The sequence below is a fragment of the Neopelma chrysocephalum genome, unplaced genomic scaffold (genome assembly GCF_003984885.1).
Source record: "Neopelma chrysocephalum unplaced genomic scaffold, ASM398488v2 Primary Assembly neopelma1_24, whole genome shotgun sequence".
NCBI classification, from domain to species: Eukaryota; Metazoa; Chordata; class Aves; order Passeriformes; family Pipridae; genus Neopelma; species Neopelma chrysocephalum.
This window is the reverse complement of record NW_020897693.1, coordinates 2052426-2075700: the sequence shown is the minus strand read 5'-3', so window position 1 is coordinate 2075700 and position 23275 is coordinate 2052426. Positions and strand designations below refer to the sequence as shown.

The following is a 23275-nucleotide window of genomic DNA, read 5'->3' as shown; positions in this document are numbered from 1 at the left end:
GCCTAGAGCCCAAGAGCTAGAACTGGAGGACCACCAGAGCAGGTTGGAACAAAAGCTGAGGGAGAAAATGGCCATTGATGGTAAGTCAAAGGGGATGGTGTTCTCCAGTCCACAGTGACAGACCGTGCCTGTGTGCATCCCTGTTTGCTCCAAAAAGGACCAGGATGGCTGAGGCTCCTGTGCTCTCTGACAGTGCAGCTCAGCCAGCAAAATGTGACTTGTGAGATCTTCTCATCTGACTCCTAGTGAAGACGGCTGAGCTGACCTGCCCAGCTCTACACTGAACTGGATCAGAAGCACTGCACGTGTAATTATGCTAATTGTGCTCTCCAGGCATTAATGTCCAGCTAACATGCGATGATGGGCAGCAATGGAAAGTAACTTCTTCAGCCACCTAAATAAAAGAGGTTATCTGCTTTTGTGTAGCATTGCTGGCTGCCACAGCATTTTGGAACTGCTTTTAGGTACTCGGGATTACAGTTTGGGCTTGTCCTTTCATTTGGTCTTTGAAAAAGAAGTATGGGGAGGAGGAATCAAGGGGCAAGAGGGGTTCCAGAGCACTGAATACTCCAAAATATCCTGTTGGGTTTAGGCATGTGGATTGTGAGTGAAGGCAGTTTTCAACACATTTTCTAAAAAATACTTCCAATTTTCTTACAGGTACTACAATTTATTTTGGGCTTTTTACCTTATAAACTAAATTTAAACTCCATCTTAATTGTTTTTATAAACAAGCAGTGCTTTTCCTATCCCTTCCAGTCCAAATTTTGTTAAAAAGTCCACTCTAGACATTAGGAGCCTTAGTGGTCAACTTCAAATGGCCTAAATGCAGGAAAAAAATTCCCTGAACTATAACTTGAAAAGTATTAACTGCTATTGACTTCATTTGTCATTGACTATAATGTTTATTCAAGCTGTGCTCTAACAGTTAAAATACAAACAGTGATCTGGATTTTAATCACTTTTTTTGTGATCTTTTAGACAGCCTTAAAGATGAGGTGGATCTGAATGAGGAGGATGAAATTTTTACTGAGATGATGAAAGTGGTTGAAGAAAGAGACAAACTTGTGTGTACCTTAGAGGAGCAGAGAGTGAAAGAAAAAGCAGAAGACCAGCACTTTGAAAGCCTTATATTATCCAGAGGCTACCAGCTGAGCAGGATTTAAACAGCCACATGCAAATAAACATCATTTCAGCAATATTCCCAATCATAGAGTCTTCTGAAAAATGAAGGAATTCAAATTTAAAATCAGCTTATTTGGGAAACATGTCGTTCTGTTATCAAAAGCTTTTAAGCAGTTCTTTTGCTCATACTGGAGTGAGTCATTTCACTGGCAGCTTAAAGGATCACTGGAATACAGATTTGGACTGAATTTGCCTGTCTGATGGGCATCAGGGTCTGTGAAAGGGAAATCAGAGCTCTATTATTCTCTTGGAATTTTATTTTAATGCTGAGAGTAGAGTTTCTGAGGAACATGATGACATCACTTCGTATTTTTGAGACAGCATTACTGTCCATCTGTTTGTCTGAATCTGTGTGTGGTTTTGTTAATATTTTGGCACAGCCAAGCCATGGTCAGCTATGCAAAAGTCAGAAAACAAGCATCTCATATAAAAACAGGATTAGTTTTTATTTCTGGTGGAGGAAGAGTCATTTAACTAATGACTACATGTAAGCACTCACTAAAACTACTGTAAATGCAATGTCAGAAATTAATTTTTCAGGTATTTGTAAGTTTTATTGCACTGTGTATTTTTGAAGAAGAAGTTAAAGTGATATTAAATCCCTACATTCTGTAAAATGCTAAGGGATTATCAAAGGGGGGTGACTACCCTTAAAGCTGTTACATTCTCAAAAAAGTTTCTGCATGTCAGAGATTAAGGTCTTTGAGATATAATAAAAGATGATTTAAAAATAGTAGTCCAGACCCAATTGATATTTATAGGGTAGCCTTTAGTATGGTAGACTTTACAATTGCTTGATAAAACACATCACAAGTTGTACTGTAGGGAGCAATGGCTGGTATAGCAGTTAAAGATCTCCCTGAGAATAATTCCTGAAAAGGACTGCAAAAAAATGTTGAATTTGTTATGTCAGCATTTGATAGAAAATGTTGTGGCTATATTTAAACTGCATTTATCTTCCTACTTAAGAATATATGCATATTTTTAGCTTAAAGGAACTATCTCCTATCTTTTTTGTACATGCATTTGTAGATATTGGCAAAACAGTTGTGCAGAAATTCTCCTAATTTAAGTACTTTCTTAAATCTGAGGTAATTCTGCAATTTAAGATTGATAATATTCCCAACTGTATGTATGATGCACTAGATTTTTCAAACTGGGAAAAAAACAAACAAAAAAACCCCAAAACACAAAAAAGAGAAACTGAAAGACTGTTTATTTTTGAATATGATTTTACCTCATGCTCTGAGAAGATTCGATGTTCTCATTATTTCATGAATGGTGCTAAAGTGCAGCATTTGCCTACGGTACAGCCAAAGCTAGAAGCATTCCTGTCACAAAAGCTTTAAACTGAAAAACCTCTTGGTAAGTACTTGTAGGGTAACAAACACACTGGATTCTGTCACAATAACTTATGAATTATCTTCAGGTTTGTTTTTTTTTTGTATTAAAGAAATTTGAAATACTCATTCTAAATATAAAAGCAAGTTTTTACTGTTGGCCACAGATAAATGATATACCTCTGTTGGTGCAAGGACTGTGCTGTCTTTCTGCACTATTTATGTATTGATATTTATTTTTTAGACTGTTTAAAGAGGATAAGTGCCTGGTTACATTTTACAGTTTGGATGTTGCCTCTGATTTTGGTTGAAAAATGTGTATTTCTAACAGCTGTGTGTAGGAAAAGCTGTGCATTGTAGAGTAGACAGCCCTATCAATTTGGTAAATAATTAGCAATAAAATATGAATTAAGATTTTAAACAAGGAATACCCTCAAAACATATCAGGCAGGGCTTTAACACTGTCATTTGTCTTCTATCACAGTGGAAAGACAGAGGAGAATCTGTGAATGTGTTCCAAAATTACTATCTTTTTTTGTCCTGTCATTCATAGGCTAAGCATGCCTGTTCTTCAGATGACATTTTTATTGAGATGAGTTGCAGTGGTTGATTTTTTTAAACTAAGTCTATTACTCAAGATTGACACAAAGTAGGAGAGGCAGAGCAGCAATAAATTTTTTGGTTTTCTCTGTTGAAATCTGCTGATATTTCCAGTTACGTGGGGAAAATTTCTGGGTTTTATCACTGTTGCTAGAAGCCTCGTGTAATCCTGTAGAACAAGATGTTCTAGAACATCTATCAGAGTTTTCTGAAGAAAAACAGCGAGTCATAATATTTTCAAGGTATTTTTAAAAAGTGAGATTTTGGTTTACAGGAGATACCTGTCCTGCTATAAAACCAAATACAAAAGGGTGCTTTCCCTTCAGCTCCAAAGTTTTGCATTCCTGAGAGTATTAGAGTCAACAGAAGCTGAGGGCCATCAGCACTTTAGGGACTTCAAAATTATTCTTAGCTAAAAAAATACTTTTTTCTGGATGCCATGTGGTTGTAATACGTGCTCCACCCAAAACTACCTGTCTGCTCTTGGGTGGAAAAACCTGTCAGGCTACTGTAACCCTGCCTGATATTAAGTACCTCACAAGATTAGAACCGAAAATAAACTGTGCTAGTGATTTAGAAAATCATAAACTCTTAATTAAGTAATTTAAAGCAGGCCTTTGTGTATTGTGAGAGTAGAGAAGAAGGTAAAAAAAAAGGGAAGCTATGTGCACTGTTCACAGGTCAATTTGATATGGTTGGCTTGTATTAGAAATGTATTTAAACACTGGTTTGGTTATGAGTCTTCTTGCTGCTCAATCTTTTCTGTGAATTGGCTCACTAATTTATAATAGATTTGTTCATTTTTGAGTTCTTGGCACTGTCATTTTGGGGTATGATGTGATGTGCTGGAATGTATTGAGTGTGTCTAAATGGACTGGATGTGAACAATTTTCTATTTGAAAAAATAAAATTCTATCTCACTCTTTGAAGTCTCAAAATCATTTCCAAAGCAATTTCTCTCCACTGATACCTACAGTGTAATAATGTATGATGAGGAAAGATCTATAGATAAAAAATTATATCAGTTTCTTAATTCATCTACTGGTAAGTAAATCGTACTTTCTTGCAGTGCACAGATTCATTTTGTAGTTTATAAATAATGACAGTCTGACACAAGTTAGTGGGCATTTAACTCTATCTTTAACACAAGAGTTTATAAACCCCATGAGATTAACAACTTCCACACATGTTACATAGGAATTCATCAGCTAATTTCCTTAGGCAATTATATAATTTATATAATTATATAAAAATTATAACAGCTCCTTGCAGACTCGAAAGGAAAGTGTTTCTGAATGGATCAAATGGTGATGAAAACCTTAACTGTAATTTTTCAAATTCCACTAACTTTACCTCTATCAGGTCATCTCATTTTGTTATTTTCTACCAGTGGGAGAGCCTTACAGAGCAAGACAATGTGCTGCTCAAAGGAGAGAAGTGGATAAGCAAGACTTGGGCTTATGTTGGTGCCAGCACCATTGTCCTCTGCTTAGTGACTCTGCACTGCTTGATAGTTCTCTCCTCTTCAGAGGACAGATGGACAGCTGCTTCTCTTCACAGGTCAAGGTAATTTCTAACATCTTTGAACTGAAGTTTTCCATCTCCTATCCTTTCCCTTCCATCTTGTGTGCCTCAGGGGTGGTGACTTCTCTCATAATACCACATGTAAGTTCTCAGAACTGCATATAGGAATTAACCTGCCTGCTGGGTTTACTGGAATACATCAAACACTTATCCATGTTGAAAGCCTTGCAGACACATTGGCTTCTCAGTCAATAGCTGGAGGACTTTTCTGGCCCAGGAGTGGGATAGAAATTCTCTCATAGGAATTACTGAGCTTCTCCTTATCACAGCACACACCCTTTCCTTGTCCTTTCTTCAAAAGATCAGAGGTCTAAAGAATCACAGTTGGTGCTTAGGGACATGGTTTAGTGGTGGACTTGGCAGTGCTGGGTTAATGGTTGGACTCTGATCTTAAAGATCTTTTTGAACCTAAACAATTCTGTGATTCTATATGAAGTTTGAGAAAAGGATTTTGTAAACTACTATTTGAATCAAGACCAATCCATTTGCCCCAAGGTGAAGGGACACTTCACTGATTTTTAGTGTATTTGACCGGGTTTCTCTGGGCACAGGAAACAAATCTAGAGGTTTTGTGGTTTGAAACTTCTGCTTTTTTAGCCCAATGCATATCTGATTTCAACTAAGATTTTCACATTAGTTTAATAGCCTTTTTTTTTTTCCAGAAAGATACACTCTGTTTTCTTTCTTGCTTGAGCAAGTTACAGGATGTGGCTTAGAAGACTGGAGATTCTACACATGTTTTAAGACTTTGCTACTGTTAAGATTTAAAGCTGTCCCTGCTGGGTTTTGCATGGACCATACATTTTGGCATCATTTAGCACAATGGGTTTGCCATGTTAGCATGCAAATACTATCCCTGCAGTTTTCATGGCAGCCACATCTCATGAACCTAGATCCTGGCAAAAATTTCGTGATGAGCAAGGTATGTGCTGGATTTCACCTAAATCTCTCTGCCTGATATTTATGAACAAATTGTGGTTTCTTCTTGTTGCTTCTCAAGAACTACAAAAAGAAACCTGATGGCCCTGCACACCAGCAATGTGTTTGCTGGAATATTCATAGAACACAGCTGTACAAAATTACAGGCCCAAGTGAAGGGCACAAGTAAAGCTTATTATGAAAAAGGTTGTAATTTTTTTTTTCTAAAAGTATCTCAAGAAGGCCAGTTGTAAGTGCAAGTAAACTTACCCAAGTTTTTATAGATAACTGATTGATCAAACAACATGTTACCATAAGAATTAAATATGAGGATGATGTTCTCATTTTACCAAAAAAGCTTAAACCCCACTTTCTTTCCATTGAAAATTTCAAATTATTAATCTCTGTGACTGCGTGCAACATGTTATCTTTTGTCTTTCATGTACTTTTTTCCTCATCACAACATAATCTGTCTTTTTTGCTCCTTGATTTACAACAAAAAATACATTGTACTTTTTAAGAATCTAGTATGAAATACTCTGTTACTTTTATAAAACTATGTTATTTTGTTATATTACTTAAGGAGAAGATTCTTATCTCAAAGAAGTTAGAAGTTGAGTAGAAAGCATAGCTCTCTTTTAAGCATGAGCATGTGCTCAATTTTAAATTCAGTTTTTGAGCTGGAAACAAATTTATCCTGAAGTGTGAGTTTTAGATGATGGTGGCAATGAAAATTTGGAGCTCTTCTACCCTGACACTGATGCTTTCTGCTGTTACGATGTAGTCACATTGAGATGATCAGTCAACCCTGGGCCTGTCTTGCAGCCAAGTCCTTTGGGATGTGTAAACCTTCATGTGTGGGTATGGAATACAGATGTGGAAGTACAATTGCCGTCCAGGAGTGGCTGTGCCTCAGCCTGCTCCCTGTGCTGCCTCTCTCAGTACTGTGCAGAGATGGCCACTGCCCACAGCCACGTGAAGAAGAGTGGGACTGCCTGGTGAAATCAAAAACACCTTCCTGCAGGGCAGGGCTGGAGGCAGCTCCTGCTTCCCAGCCTCCTGGGGCGCCAGCGTTGCCCACAGCGTTGCCTCACCACACCGGAGGGAGTGCCTGGCATATCTTCTTCATGGACACGTGCAGGAGCTCTTGTCTCCAGGTATTTTGGGGCACTCTTGGGAAAATCCCTTTCAAGAAAATAGATATCAAACATCTGCAAAGTAACTGGTATGGAAACACCTTATTTTCTAAGCGGGTTCCTTTACCGTGCCATTAACTGTCAGGGTGAGGTGGGCGCGTTCAGCAGTTCACCACACTGAGTTGGCAGGTCAGCAGAAGGCTGACTGCAAATACTTAGGAAAATAAAAAAGGGTAGACATTGATCTGGTTCTCCTCTTCCTGAAGTCAGCAAAGGGTGTTACTGTAGGCAATCACGGCAGTGGCAGTAAGTTGATAAAGCGCTTTTAAATATTCTACTTCCATTAACTTTACATGATCAAATGGCCAAAAGGCTAGAGCAGAGGTATACCTAGGAGAAAAGTGTTAGGAGAACACTGTAAGACAAGTGAATGATATTGCATAGCCTTAACCAGCTGGGCTGCTCTTTCTCACCAGCCTAGGCTGTGGTTGGGATATTACCCACCCTGCCTCTTCCATCTCATTCAGAAAGTAAACCTCTGCTCCTGATTGTTCTGAGTTTTGTAATAAAAGAAATAAAAAACAGCTGTGCATGGACAGATATGAAGGTGAATAAGAATTATTTGAAGTATGGGGGGGGGCGATTTAGCCTTCTTTTATTGCCTGGCAAAAGTACATATGTGATCAGGATACAATTAATTTGATCTAATGTTTGGCTCATCTGTACGAACAAGGCGCTGACAGGGAGCATGGTGAGAGCTCTTGTGGTCTGCTCTGGATTTTATATGCCAGGTGCAGCAGGGCCAGCCTGAACAGCAGCCTGCTGACTGCTGTGTCCTGTGCTGGGACCATGGAACATGATCGTGAAAGTATTCAATTGTCAAATATAAAGCAGAGAAAAACTCATTCCTGTATCTGCTGTAACTTAGACACCGTGCATATCTATAAGGCCTTTGTGCTGAATGCAATATTAATTTAAGGCCATATGTCCATATACATTCCCAGATAAAAAGAAAAAAAAGGTAGCATATGCAGTTCTAAACTTAAGATACAGGGGGAAAAAAAATGTTGTAACTATCCTCAAAGAGAAACATCATAATTGGAAAAACGCTGCAATAGTATTATACACAAAGAACTACAAATAAATCCTGAAAGGAACCCATTAAAAACAAACAAACAAACAAACAAAACAAAACAGTAAAATTAAATCTGCCTTTTGCTTTTGCATTATTACATAAAGCCCACGGTATTTATTTTTCTAAATCTGACAAAGTTGATTTTAAATGCAGTAAATTTCATTTAATTTTTTTCCCCTTGTGATGTGAAACTCCCGTAGTTCATGAAGCTATTAAGTAAGTAATATTGTATTTACATAAGCTGAGTGTAGTGAAATAGGAAAGATGCTGGGTCTTTTCAGCTATTTTGTGAGAAACTTGGCAAACTACATGTTGAATTCTGACTACCCTGTACTGCACAACCCAGCACCCATTACTGTTCATGAGGTATCTGGCTTGTTCTTTCTGTCTTTAGAGGTACAAAGGCAAGCACACTTGTGTTTGCCAAAATGCTCTCTCTTCTGCTATGCCTACAAAATATTGACATCTATGTATAGTTGGGCTCCAAATAGAGATTTAGTTGGGTCATTGCTCTGTTTGTAAATGCCACAGATTCACAGGCATATAAAAAAGTGTTTGATGTGTTTATTTCTCCTTCTTTTGAAATCACCTTTTATTATGTTCTTAAAAGATTATTCAAAACTGTTTATCTCCTAATCCATACACTGTGTGAGCAGCACTTCTGTAAAAAGAGAATAATGTGTGAAATTCAGACCTAAATTCTATAGACAGCAGTTTTGAGACACAATAGGTGCTGTGAACCAGACAGAAAATGTAAGGAAAGGATTGTGGTAATGGCTTGGGCTCACTCCTTCTTGTAACTGATGGCAGTATGGATGAATAAAGTTTTTCTCCAGGGCATATACTAACTGCATGCAGCAAATAGGCATTGATGTCTACCCCTCATCAGCTAACCAATGTTACTGGCTTGTAAAAACACAACAATTATTAGCCGATTTAGAAATATCCTCGTGGTAATTTCATTTCACTTATGATGCCTAATGGATAGCTAGATATTTGCATGAAGTGTGTGTGGCTTTTTGCCTGAATTGTTAATCAAGTGATTAAGTGGTAAGTGAAAGTAGTGCATCCAGATGACATTAATGCTGCTGCAGTCCTGGGTGCCTCCCGAACCAGGCACAGCAAATTATCTGTTTTAAACATACTTGTCTCTTAAGCTACTCATCTGCAAATCAAAGCAGGGTTGGTATAGACAATCCATTGTGTTAAGTCACCTTTCCTTCCCACTGGCTTTTTGTACTGGTCTGACTACAACATTTGTTTGGTTTTGTAGAAGTGGATGTGATGATGCCCACTGTCTCTCACCACAGACATAGAACAAACCTACAGGCAGAGGAGCTACTTTGCAAAATGGGCTCAAGACTGAAATGTATTTAGTAAGGTTGGACTCTAACTTGCTCTGAACTATTTAGTTACAATTTATTACTTCATGAGTTCTTTTCTGTGTCCTGACCTGAGGCCCCCAACAAAAGAATGGCATGCACCTGTTTGGAGCATGTCCAGAGGAGGCCACCGAGATGCTCAGAGGGCCAGAGCACCTCTCCTATGAAGACAGGCTGAGAGAGTAGGGGCCTTTCAGCCTGGACAAGAGAAGGTTCTGGAGAGACCTTCTAGCAGCCTTCTGGTACCTAAATAGGGGTTACAGGAGAACTTGGAGAAAGAGTTTTTGCAAGGGCAGACAGTGATAGGGCAAGGGTAAATTGCCTTAAGCTGAAGGAGTGTAGATTTAATTGGATATTAGGAAGAAATTATTTCCTGTGGGGATGGTGAGGCACTGGAACAGGTTGTCCAGAGTAGTTCTGGATGCTCCATCCCTGAAGTGTTCAAGACCAGGTTGGATGGGGCTTTGAACAATCTGGCCTAGTGGAAGGTGTCCCTGCCCATGGCGGGGTGTTGGAACAAGATGATCTTTAAGGTCCCTTCCAACCCAGACCATTATTCTATGATTCTGTTGGTGCAGGGTGTAGCTGTGACCCTCCCATCCTTCAGAGCCTTCACCTACGAGTAGCTGTGGGTGAACCGAGCTGTCTGAGCCTTGGCACTCTGTCCATACCTGCCTTTAACTTTTGGCACCCCACTACGCCGGGGCGTTTGACCACCCAGACCCAGTCAGCGCCTGGCTCCGCGGCAAGGCAGGGCAAGGGCGGAGGATGGACCACGGGGCGAGGCGCTGTCCCGTGCCCCAGGGCACAGCCGGGACCCCCAAAAACGCGGTGGGTGCCCCCCCGGGAGCGGAGCGCGGTCCCCGCACCAGCCGGGGGCCGCAGGGAGCCGTGCGAGGGGAGCGGGCCCTCCCCGGCGGGAGGGCGGGCGGGAGGGAGGGAGGGAGGGAAGGAGCGGGAGAGCCGGGAGAGCGGAGCAGGAGCTGCCTCAAATGCTTGAAATAATTCCGCTTCCGTTCCAGAGCCGGGAACAGCCTCCCACGGCACCGGGGCCTCGGACCCGTCTGCTCCGTCCCCGAGCGCCCGCGGCGGCCGGGCCGGCATGGCAACCTCCCCGCAGAAGTCCCCTTCGTCCCCAAAATCCCCCACCCCTAAATCCCCTCCGTCCAGAAAGAAGGATGACTCCTTCCTGGGCAAGCTCGGCGGCACGCTGGCCAGGAGAAAAAAAGCCAAAGAAGGTAAAAAAAAAAAAATTAACAGGTTTCCACGTTTCCTGGGAGTTACCTTAATAGGGGGGGGGGTACGGAGGACGGGGGGAGGAGACAGGGGGAGAGGAAAAGGCTCTGGGGAGCGGGAGGAAGGGGCTGGCGGGGAAGGACGCGCGGGGTGGGGTGGGGTGGGCAGGCGGCGAGGGAGGAGCCGCCCCGGCCCCGCCGCTCCTGGTGTCGATGCCGGGATCTGTGTGCGGGGGCTGCTCCTGGGGTCTCTGTGGGAGCCGATCCCAAGGTCTGGGTGCGGGGGCTGCTCCGGGGGTCTGTGTGCGGGGCGGCCGCGGAGCTCGGCCGGGGAAGGAGCGCTCCCCGAGCAGGGCCCGGGGCTTGTCCCTCAGCGGGATTTACCTCCGCAGTTGTGGTGCAGGCACCCAAAAACTCGGTGCTCGGATCCTCCGTGATTCATAAACATGCAGTGTTGGTGTGCGGTGTGGCCGGCACACGTCGCTCTGAGGAGCCAGAGTAAAGCACGCAACTGATTTAATGTTCATAATCATTGCTCAGAGGCTTGCAATGTAATTGTCCTTGGGCTAAGCAAAAAAAAAAACCTTCGCCTCGCGACAGCGGACCTTTGCAGAACGCCGAGTATGTAGAACAGTCTGGTTCTTTGTCCATACATGTGAGTTAATGCCCACCCCCGACTGAATCTGCCTGTTTGAAATCCCATGAGACAGAGAATTGGAATTTAACCTCACTCGCCCATCGTTTTCACAGCTGAAGTTAATTTAAATATGATGCAAGTAAAGCCGAAGTAACAGCCACTTCAAAACAGTTTTTCAGGCACCATTCGTTGCTTGCAAGTGCAAAGAAAGGTACTACACTCAGCAGACCCTTCTCCTCATGTGCACAGGGGCAATGAAAGGAGGCACAGAGTAGCATCGGTGCTGTAGACAAGGATGATACAAACTTTAGCCAGTACAGCCCTTCATTCTGTAGCTATCACGTCATCTTTCTGTGTTGCATGGGCTTGCTTTTCCATTAAAACCCATGTTGCACGATTGTGCTCACATTATTTGGCTTTCTCTGGTCATTGTAGATGGCCCAGAAGTTGATGAAATAGTAAAGAACGACAAACTTTATTAGTTATCCACTTTTTTACATTATTCTGTTAGCGTATTTGTGACCACTGGCAGCACTGAACTAGCAACAATTTTCCTTAATGAGTCCATATTGTAGGTATGTGTAGAGATCTTTAGGTTGGCCTATTTGTAGCAGATTTGGTATGCCCATTTTATTTTTATTATTATTTTTTATTATTAAATGCTGTTTTCCTTAGTGACGGGTGTTTGAAGTCACAAGTCTCCAGCAAACTGTTAGAGGTAGAAGCTAGTTTTATCCTCAACTTGTAATCTTACAAAAAGATGTATTCTGTGAGATCATATTTCTTCTCATTACTTTTACATTTGTACTGAATTTACTGACTAAAATCTGCACCTGCCACTTCATTACCTCATCACTGTTTACCCTTTTGAAATTTTGAACCTGCATTAGTATTGTCTTCTGTGTTTCCCAATTTTATAAAGTCTATTTAAAAATAACAGTGGCTTGGAGAATAGTGGGTTCTTTTTAACTTTTGAGGAGTTTGTTATTTGCTGATGGACAAAAAAGTATTGTATTAAATTCATCTTATCCTTCTTACTTCTGCACGTATTTGTGACATTTCTCTGGTGGAAGTGTACATAGAGGTGAGGTTGATAGTATGCTATTTTATTTTGTTTATTTTTGGGGTTTAGCAGATTCAAACCTTACTGTGAAGCCTGTCCTTGTCATGCTTCTTAATCTTTCCTCCACTAGAAATAAATATGGGTTTGGAAACTGTGAATGAGTCGCTTTGTTTCTTGCACACACACGGGTTTCATCTTAAGTTGCTGTCAGTTTGTAGAGCTCTAGATGTACTTGCCACCTAGCTGGGAACTTCATATAGGAGGGCAGTTTGCTTGTTTATCTAGGCTCTGTTCTTTGGGGGTTTTCCTGCTTGGTAGGTTTCCTATAGAGATGGGTCTCAGACATAGGAGTGCACGTGGTTACTCACTGTTTACACACGTATTAGAAAATTTTCAAGTATAAGTCATAGGTATTTGAGGAAAGAAAATATTTTTTTCTACTGGCCACGTTTAGACCTTTAAGTTTATTAAAGTAGAATGAAGTACTTTTAGATGGCATCTTTACTCTTTTCTCACGTTTTTTAGTGGAGCATCAGGATCTGGATGTTCTGGATTCTGTGATGCAGTTTGTTAGTCCGATATCTCTACCTACCCTGTTTTAATGTGGATGTTGATCTCTAATCTTGTAAAGTCTCTCAAAAAAATGAACTGTTAGTAACTCTTCAGAAATAATGCTCTGTTGTTTCTTTTTTTCTGCATAGGGTATTCATTTTCCCTTTTCACCTACTTAGTCTTGTGATTTGTCATTTTAATATTCCAGTAGAGTAAATCCCGTAGATTCTGGATCTCACCTATATTGGTATTTCTTCATGAGGCAGCAGTTCTGACTATTCCAGTTTGTTGTTGTGTTTAATCTGTGGCCAGTAGAACAAGTGCTCTTTTGGATGAATGTAGACTATGCAGAAGATACCTCTGTCATCCCAGTCTCCTGATCCACTGGGTTAAAGGCCTGGATAGAGCTACTGTGGCATTTTTTCCAACCTGCACACCCCTAGGGGCTACCTAGGAGCTGCCGCACACTCCCCTCTGTTTTGCTACTCTATATTAAGCCAGACCATGCTGAGGGTACACACCTGAAATCAAAAACTTGGGATCAGACCTGGGTCTCACAGCTTAGTGATAGGTCAAGACACTCAGTGGGCCCTGGTGTGCTTATGATAAATGAGGGACAACTGAAAATTTCTCTCTCTTTCAGTCGGTGTAAGTTCTGCTTTTACTCAGAGGACGGAAAGCTACTGATTTGCTCCAGTATTTTGCTGCAAGGGCTAAGAATTGGTGGGTTTGAATAATGCAAGAACATTTTCTCTCTTGTAGGGAATATGCTACTTACACTTTGGTACTATCTGTGCTGTGTGTGTAGTTGATGCATTATTACACATGAGTTTTGACTTTGTAGTCAACAGTCAGTTTGATCATTGTCAAAGTGATGTTTTCATTTGTTGCAACAATACAGCAAGTGCCAAAGTGCTCCACCAAATGAAAATCCTTTAGGATCTGAAGTGACATTATGATAAAGAAAAATGCAGATTATTTATGAAGAGAGTCAAGTCTATGTAGTTTTTGCTACACCTAAAGTATTTTGTAATATAAAGTGGGTTTTCTGTAATAACATTAATTTATATGTATAAATATATACAAAAATATACAGCAAGCCTTTCGTTATGAACTTCAAAGTTCTTGGCAATGGTAAGTAGTCCACCAGAGGTAGAGATGAGGGTAGTCTAGACAAGTGAAATGAATTCTCTAATATGACAGCACAAATTGTTGACCAAAAGAAAGCGAGTAATCCCAGATACTGTTACTTGAGATATCACATGTGATGTAAGCAGGGCTTAGTCATACCCTAAGACATATGTTAATATGGAAAATACATTGCCATTAAATATTAGAGAATATTTGATAAAATCTAGGATTTGGAGTTCAAATTTGCTTATGTTCCCATCTGTCATGTTGGCTTTTATCTGGTTTTCATTTACAATATCTCATCACCATTGATGTAATTCAAGGATGAGAACATTGTACTTTAGTCTTTCCTGTGAGAGCATGTGCAGCTGCATCTTTAAATGGTGTATATGTTCTCTTAAAGTAAAAAAAATTAAAATTATTGAATATGTTTGGAGTTAATTAAATTAGATTTTTATCCAATGAGAGAATGGTGAGATAATACTAAAATATTTGATGACCTGTTTGCAAACTGGACTGTGATACGCAAAAATTATTTGTAGTTTTTAGCAAGGTTCCATCCCTTTCATTCCTGAAAGGCATTCAAAAGCTGAGCCACCCCATATATGCTACTGAAGGATCCCAGTCCTTATCTATCAGGAGTTCAGATATATGGTGGAACTCATCATATTAGCAAAAGCAAACCACAAATTAATTTTTTGTAAGCTCCTTATAGAAGTTTGAATTGTGGACTAAATATATATCTTTAAACAAGTGCAAGGAGAGAACAGAATGTTGTTTTTTTTTTTTTAGATGTGTGTGGGGGGTGGTGTTACCTTATGAATTTTTCATGGTGGGTTTTAGTAAGGTCATGTGTGATTGTCCTCCTTGAATTTTCCTGGCCTGGCAATTATAGACACAGAAAATTCACTCCCCCTAATAGCTCACCTTAGTGGAGAATCTAAAAGAATTGGCCCCTGACATGCTAATAAATCTGTGACACGTTTGGGAATGGAGAGCGAAGTTCGGAATTGCTTAAATTGCATAGGAGCAGATGGGAAACACGCAGCTTGGACCCCTGCATTTGGTAGAGAGCAATTGTGCGGGCTCAATCAGTTTTCCAATTGATATGACATCAATTTCAGCAATTTGACTGCTCTTCTGCCTCGTTTATTTGGTGTTGATGGGCAGGAGAAGGAATGAATTTACTGCTACCTTCCACTTACGATATTTCATCTTTTTGTGTTGCATGTCTTGTTTTGATTTAATTTTGGTATGTGAGGTCACAGTAGGCAGTATTCTCTGTATGCCTAAGGGAAGAGCATGTTAACAGTGTAAAATATTGTAGATTCTGGGTGTGTTTTGATAATAACCTTAAATTTCTTAATCTTTACCTTGTTTTCATCCTGCGTTTCATGGAAGAACATGAAACTAGGACAATCTAAGAATACGAATTAAGAGTAAGTGTAGGGTATGAAAGCTTTTCAGGTATTTTAAGTAAAATGTTTGTCTTTCTGGAATCTGTGAGTAAAATGCCTTGCTGTGTGACTCACTGAGAGAGAGATTATGCCTTGGTCTTGCTGTGGGCATTTTACTGTGAAAGAAGTGTATTCCTTGGTATACAAGAAGTGTTCTGCTGAATTTTAATTGATATATTTAAATAATTTTCTTTGGACCTGTTTCTGCAACTTACTTTTGAGTAATGCACACTCCTAGTGCAAATGCCTAGGTTTTTTGTCAGTAGATTTTTGTGCCTCTCTGTTTCTCATGTGAGAGATTCTAGGCTGCCCAAAATGCTTTGCAGGCTTTCTCTCATCTTCTGCTCTCACCCAGTGCTGTATTTAAAATGCAGAGGAAGCTGGAAGAAGAACTGATCCATGCCCTACAATCGTATTTGCTGATGTGTACCACGAATGGTGAAAATGAACCACTGAATGCTGATTTCATACTGGTGCTTCAAAGGTGGCATCTAGTGTCTTCTGAGAAAAGGAAATGGCATGGGAAAGGCTTTACTGTCAGTCTTGTATCCCTACTTTTGAATTGCTGCCTTTCGCTGCAGCGTATCAGTACACCAACCCTAGGCCTTTGTGTGCCATCTGAGGAGCTGATCAGCTGTTTTTGCTGTCTGACATAATGATCTTTACTGCCAACCTTACTGTGTAGCAACTGAAATGTGCTTACAATCTTTTCCCTGTATACTGTGTTGCATATTTCCGTGTCCCTGGTGTGCTGCCACAGGCACCTTATGGACAGCTGCATAGCTGATGCTGGGCAAAACCTGTTAGCATCACCATTGAAATAATTACTGCCTTGGAGCAAGTTCTGTTAAGTAGGTGGAAGGAAAGTGGAAAGCAAAAAGGAAAAAGAGAGGGAAGATCCACTTGCCTTGTTTGTCATTTCATTGCTACAAGCCTTGCGAGCATGAGAGTAAGAGAAACTACTACAGAGGACGGCACTGGGTTTTTGTTTCCATCCTTTGAATCCGAATTGTCAGGGGATATCTGGGGCCTCTCTGCCCTGGCCGTTGAAGGGATCGCTCGGCAGAAAGGAAGATAATTGTCTCTGAAACGCTTCTGTCGGCAGAGACGAACAGCACGGACACCCAACTGTTGCTCGGGCTGTGGTGGCAATCACCCTCCAGATGCAGCTGTAGGGCACGTTTGTAAATGACAGCTCTGACGTGCTTGAAGCTGTCATCTGTCGGGCTGAGCTGTGCCGGGTTTGTGCGGGTGGAGGAGTAACTGCTGCAGCCTTTGATAGTTTTGGGGTCTGTCCCACTCTTGCCTTCCTGCCTCTGCCTCTTCTTCCCACAAGTGGTGCTCTCTGCAATAAACAGGAACCAGCCAGCGCTGTTAGTTGTTATCTGAAAGACACTGTTAAGCATCTATTACTGTTTATATGTGGCTAAATCAAGGGCCAGGTCTTATTGTGCTAGGTACTATACCTTGACAGTGCCAAGAGCCCCTGCATACAACAATTTGCAACCTAGAGCTCTTTATCTGTTTATCTTGCATATTTTTCTGGCTTTTTCTTCCTGTAATCTGCATTTTAACGTTATACCTGGATTTCAGTTTTGCTAGTACTCATGATCTCATTCAGAATTTTTATCTAGTGCATTTTCTCTTTGTTTTTTTGTTTAAACAGCTTTCCCCCCTCCTTTTTTAATAGCCTCTGGTTCTGGTTAGTTCAGAGAAAGATATGAGAGTATTGTCAATGCATTTCTGAACCTCAAAAGTCACAGATAACCCTAAAATTACTCTAAACAATTCATTGTTTCAACCAAATATTCGTGTAGGGCCCAGTCCAATTATGCTTGGTCCATGTGTTTCCTGTACAACAAGCATGTGAGTCCCAGATGCCAGCCTTTTTGCCAGACAGGTTATTGAGTCTGTATCCAGAGTTATCCCATCATGGTATAGCTGAGCATATCAGTGCCTGCTTTATGTTGAATGTCCCCTAGCATGTGCAAAGGGGTTAGATCCTGTGGGATTGTAAAACAGGATACGGAAAATGCACTGACAGCATTGAGGTTAACACAAAGCACAGCGCTGCCAACCTCTTCTGTGCCAGAGAGGGGGCAAAGCGGAGTGGTGGTGTCTCACTGGAGGCAGGAGGACCCATGCATGCAGTAAGGGGATGTGTATGAAGAGGACACAGAGCCAGACTCTCCTGACTCTTCCCACAAGAGGACCCTTGATGGTTAAGTATATCCAGTTGCTTTTGAACTAACTCAAGTGACACAGAATTTTAATTTTTTATTTTTTTTTACTCTGTGCATGGTTAATTTTTTGAAACTTATTGCTATGGGATGTTTTGGATGCCAGAAATATTTTTTAAAAGTGGACGGGGCAGCTAGAAGTGAGTCTGGCTGGATTTTAGATGGAGAGATACTCCAATGTCTGTAGAGACCCACTTGGGAATCATGTAGGCCATCACAGACATTTTGTGTTCCAAAATCATGAAATACCTGTTATGAAATTGAAATCCATGCCTGTTAGGAAGCTTATGCAAATTTCATTGGTTTGCTTTTCCCTGTTTGTGTTGTAAAGAAAGGATTTCTGCCAGGGACCGGGACCCTGGGCTTTGATGCCCTGTTCTGACCCAATACAGCCATGAATTCTGTTGTTCTGAATTCTACCTGCAGGAGGGCATAGAGCCACAGAACTCTGTCTTGGCATTTGACTGCCAAAAGCAGCCTAAATTACATGGACAAGTCAGCTGCTACACAACCATGCCTTTTATTTCCCGTGTTTTTCCTATTTGAGCAGTTTCTCCATCATCTGAGCCCACACGTCCCACACAGGCTAAAACTAAACATGCACGGAATGGGTTAAAGGAAGGGAGGTGGTGAAGGGGAGTAGAGAAGCAGAGCAAGGGGTCTGGCTTCGGGAAGCAGCTGCTCTCTGAGGTGCTGCTGCACTGGGAGGAGGGACAGGGCTGGAGGGCAGTGGGAGGGAAGGAGGATGTGTGACTGTGTCCATCCCTTCCTCTCCTCTCTCCAGCAGCAGCTGCTTCCCCCTACTCCTCATGCTGCCCTGGTCACTGCTGAGCTCTTTGGGGTGCTGTGAGCAGACCTGGGCGAGGGGGCTTGGTGGTTTGGCAGAGCTCGTTGCCACCGCAGCTGTTCCCCATCTGTGGGGAAGGGGAGATGGCCACAGGCTGCCAGCTGGACTGTGCTGTCCTAGAGACAGCTTGGGTTGCAGAATTGCTGAATAGTTACGGTTGGAAGGGACCCCTGGAGATTGTCTGGAGATTCAGGTGTCTGATGGTTCAGGATCTCAACTGAGGGAAGGTGGACTGGTCTGGCCCACCAAGCTTGTACCTCTGACTGGCCAGGTGTGATGAAGGCATGGTGACAGTGTACTCTGTCAGTTCTTTTCAGTATCTGCTCTAGTTGGCTGGATGCATAGCAATTATCTAGATGAAAGATAAAAAAGATTAAAGTGGTGGAATAAAATCAGCATTGAACAAATGGTTGAAGAGCTTCCAGTGCCTCCAGATTACAGGACAGAACCATGGAAAAGAAAAAAAAAACAGCTAGAGACCAACTCAGACTGATGTACCTTTATTTCAGTGTTAATTTTTTCTTTACATCTCCAGATTTAAAATATGCTTTTCCTTAGACTCATGAAAGCATGTATCCAATTTGCAATGTGAAGGTGGATATAGCTAAATGAAGTTGCAGAAGAGAGTAAATACAAAGTTCTCATTTTCATCCTCAGTGAAGTGAGTGTGCTGTCAACAGAATCTGTAGTTTTAGAATGCTAATGTTGCCTGTACCATTTAAAGGAATCTGCCCTGAAGGTAAGAGAAGATCTAGAGCCAAATACTGTGACCAAGAGAAAAGTTCTCACTGGGTTTGATTACTGTTTGTGGGATTCTACATCTTCTGAAACCCTTTATCTTAAAGGCAGCTCCCTGAAAGTATGGATTTGTGCTTCTGGAAATCTTCCTTGGACAGAATCTCTGGGATGTATCCTAGTTTTAATTTCCTTTTTTTAAATGCTTTCCACAACCATTAAACAATGCCCTCCCTGCAGACCAAATAGCTTAATAGCTCCCCGCCTTTCTCACGGAGATTAAGATAAGGACAGTCCAGTTATTTTGTTACTTCACTGTATCTGAGATCAAGTGCTTCCTAATAACTTAATCCACAGAGTTCTGCAGTCTTTTTCAGCAAAATGCTAATGTTGCTGAAGGTGAAATCAGAAATTGTAGGAGCACAACTTAACTTTGCAAAGTGAAACTTGGGAAAAGCAGCGGTCAAGGTGTACCTAAAATTTTGTTGCTTTTCCATCTGCTGCTTCTGTCCTCTTCGTTTTCCTCCCCCCACCAGTTCCTATTAAAATACAGTTGTTGTTGACTTGTATCTCTAATGCTAAGCTGTTTTATTAGCCAAACTGCAGCCAAAACCAAAAAGGAGATGACCCTTGAAAGGACAGTTAACACTGCACTTGGTGCAGTCAACGCTGTGCTGGAAGCCGTTCACGTGATGATGCCATTTTGCGTGAGAGAGGATGAGCTGGAAGGGAGGATATTTTGCAGCGCTTCACATTTTCTCTTGTAGCTTTTCCAGATGCTGGGGTGGGGCTGAAGGCTTAGCTTGCTCTCTGTGTATTCTGTGGGCCTTCTGCAGCTTGTAGTAGTTCCTGTGATGCTTTTGAGTGTGTAGTCGGAGCAAAACCGAGTAGCAAAGGCACTCAGAGCCTTGCTCTTCACATGTTTCATCATACATTTTTTACTTGGTGTGCTAATACTTATTAATAGATAACGTTACTTGGCTTGGATAACCTTGTCCCTGTTGGAATTGGGTGTGTGTTGATGTAGCAGTGAGTTAATCCACTTCAGTGACCAGACTGAAATACAAACAAAAGATGTCTTGGAGCAAAAGCCAAATCAGATCAACAACCTTATGTGAATCCTTAGCCTACTCTGCAACTACCCCTTGGCAAGCTGTGCTCAGGCCAGAGAAAACCAAGGGCCAGAAAAAAAGTAGGGATGTGGCTGGTCAAGAGTGAGTTGTATTGGCAGGGCTCTATTAGGAAGATTAGCCACCATCTGTTCACCCAAATCCTGCACCTGGCTCTAGACTGTTTAACCAAGCAATGATCTTACTCAAAATATTAAAGAATTGCAGGGTTAAATAACAAGGCTCTACAGTGTCCCAAACGTTCTGCTTTCCTTTTAGTTTTGTAGTAGTCTCTGTAAAATAATTGCACGTGGTACTGTGAAATGTTCTTGTTATATATGTGGATTTCATACAAAATTAAAGAGAGCACATTGGTCATGAGATGGCAACACTGCTTTTATTTTAATCTTTGCACTTCTCTTCCTGACGTCTTATTGATGTTTGCATTAAGCAGCACGTAGTGTACCATGGTTAACAATATGTTACTTTTCCCTAGATAATTATTTTTGCAAAAGAAAACATGTGCCTTGTATATTTTTGTGAGTCATTCTCGGTAGTTGTAGTCATGTTTAAGTCCTTCTGGCTTCTCTGATTTCTGCTTAGCATAGAGCTGGTCCTGTTCTTTGCCTTTCTCATAGAGTGTCTGTGGCACTGACCCAGTGATGGGAGAGATCAGCCTTTATTCATAGTGAAACCTGTGAAATCCTGTTTGGAAAAAGGGACTTCAGTCAGGGTGGTAGGAGAGGGGGTGCAACAATTGTCAGTGGTCACTGGTCCCCCTCAAAAGCTCTGAGCAGAGACTGAAGGGTGTGGTAGAGTGAGGAGCAGCTGCTCATCTCCAGACCAGTAGTAATTTCCCAGACATGAAAATGCAATCTCATACTGCAAAAGCTTTGAAAGAATCAAAAATCCTAGATGGAGTCCTAAACATTATAATTTCCTCAATGTTTCTTTAGCAGAGGGTTCATAATTTTTTATTGGAAGGTATGTTTACAAGAAGAAAAAGTTCATCACCACATCAGTGGTATTAGTACTGAAGTCTCATGTGGTACTTGAACCTCTTTACCTGCCTTTGCATGCAGTAAGTCAGCTTTTAAGTGCTCTAATTAGTTCTGGCCTCTTGGCTGCTGCTGCAGCAGTGCACAAGCAGATAATTCAGGTGAAGTTAAGCTAACTATGCTAGAAACAGGACTGAGAAGGGGAGTTGTGAAATAACATTTTTCATCTGTGCTTTTCTGCATTATCCTTTGGAGATACCAGCTTTTCCAACTGGCCACATTTCTTTGATCATTTTCATACAGTGCTTTCTGTGTTCATGTCTACTAAAAATACCTAAAGCTCCATGTTACCAGCCATGTTCAGTAGGTGGACTTCAACATAGCCCTTTTCTTACCTCAGCAGGTAATGATTGCTGTCTTATTTTCTACTAGGATTTAACACTCCAGCTTCTCATTTACTGCAGGGGAAAAAGTTAACTTCCTTCTCATGATCTGTCCATGGGCTTTCTGGCCTGGCTTCTAAGATGTACACGTTAATGTGTCAGTGCTGTTGTCAGTGCCAGATGTACCTGCACTTCTTTAGCTCACAGTTAATTGTTTCCCTGGAATTACAGACAGTGAAAGACTCGGGTGTCAGGTGATCACAGAGCTATGACTGACCACGTTCCTGGCTCAGAAAACAGGCAGGTGTCATAGCCAGCAAACAGATGGACGGGGTGCAGGCAGCCCACAGATCACGTGTGCCATGAGGGTGGGTGCTAAGGTCAGAATTTCCCAAGCAAGAATGTCTAAGTTGCTGTGCCCTACTTATCCAACTGTGAGCTGGATTAATGAAAGGGAGAGTTTAGACAGAGAAGTACTTTGGGTACATTTAGTGAAAGAAGAGATGTTTTCTTTTGTATCTGTACAGGTGGTCCTTTTGAAGAAAGCCAAAGTAAGCTTCCTCACCTGGGTAACAGCCTGAATAGGTTGCCAGGGTGTGAATCCATTTTCAACACGTGTAAAGAAAAGCATAACAGTTTGCCAGTATACTGCCTTTCATTTATTTTTTTCTTAACAAGTTTTTTCTTTGGCCATCAAGTCAGGCTGAGGCCTAATAATTTTTTTCTTTTAACCGTAGGCGGTTCTAAAGTAGCAAAGTATTAATAGTGAAATATTGGTTTAGAAGAACACTAATGCACAGGGGATTCTAGAGCAAACGAGGCAATGCTGTCAATGGTTCAGATTGTTCTTAATTACAATAATGGCATTATAGGAGCTGCAGTTGCTGTCGGGCACAAAAGAAGATAATGATAATGTCAGAGTGCTCAGAGTAAATGCAGTATAATGTATTGCAGTGCTGAATTCAAAAGATGATATGCCTAACTTGTCGTCAGAGTGCATGAAGAAGAAGAATGGTAAAAGGTCAGAACACTTTTTGTTGTAACTATGCAGTTCAGGGTTTTGGGGTTTGTGGTTTTTGGTGGTTTTGGGGGTTTTTTTGTGGCCTACGCTTTCAGGCTTAAGAAGAAATGTCAGGTCTTATGTGTTTGAATGATGCATATTGATTTTATTAGAAGGTACGATCACATCTGTCCTCCCCACTTGGAATAAAGAAAATCATTCTTGCTTTGAGAAGGAAAGGAAATACCTATTGGTTCAATAGCCTCATACCCTCAACACGTTTGATATTGATCCTATTAGAATAAAAGAACATGAATATGGTAGATTTGGCCCCAAGTCAGAATTTGCCCCAGTAGCTTCTGGAGATGTGTCCAGATCTATTTAATGCATGTGATCCCTATTTTATAACGACCAAAAAAAAATTCACCTCTGAGTTTTGGGCATGTTTCCAAGCTGGATTTGAATTTTATGGCTAGAGGCCAAATCTGAACTGCAGCACTTGTAAATGTTTTTAAGGCCGTATGCTTACGTAAAAGAGACTTTACCGTTTTACTGCAAAGTAAAACCCAGCAAAGCAGCTTGTGGTCTCTGATTCTTGTCACTGCTTT

At 41.3% G+C, this 23275-nt stretch overlaps 2 protein-coding genes across 2 annotated transcripts in view; both read left to right on the top strand.

Moving 5' to 3' along the window:
• The window catches only part of MICAL2 (microtubule associated monooxygenase, calponin and LIM domain containing 2), a 147734-nt gene extending 144779 nt beyond the window's left edge, over positions 1-2955 (top strand). The window contains exons 37-38 of the mRNA XM_027699727.1: positions 7-80; positions 982-2955. Coding sequence (XP_027555528.1) covers positions 7-80; positions 982-1166 — 259 coding nt within the window. The 3' untranslated portion in view covers positions 1167-2955. The remainder of the gene's footprint in view (positions 1-6; positions 81-981) is intronic.
• Positions 2956-10288: 7333 nt separating this feature from the next.
• PARVA (parvin alpha) overlaps positions 10289-23275 on the top strand; it is a 67033-nt gene continuing 54046 nt past the window's right edge. The window contains exon 1 of the mRNA XM_027699710.1: positions 10289-10518. Within this exon, the coding sequence (XP_027555511.1) occupies positions 10383-10518 (136 nt within the window). The 5' untranslated portion in view covers positions 10289-10382. The remainder of the gene's footprint in view (positions 10519-23275) is intronic.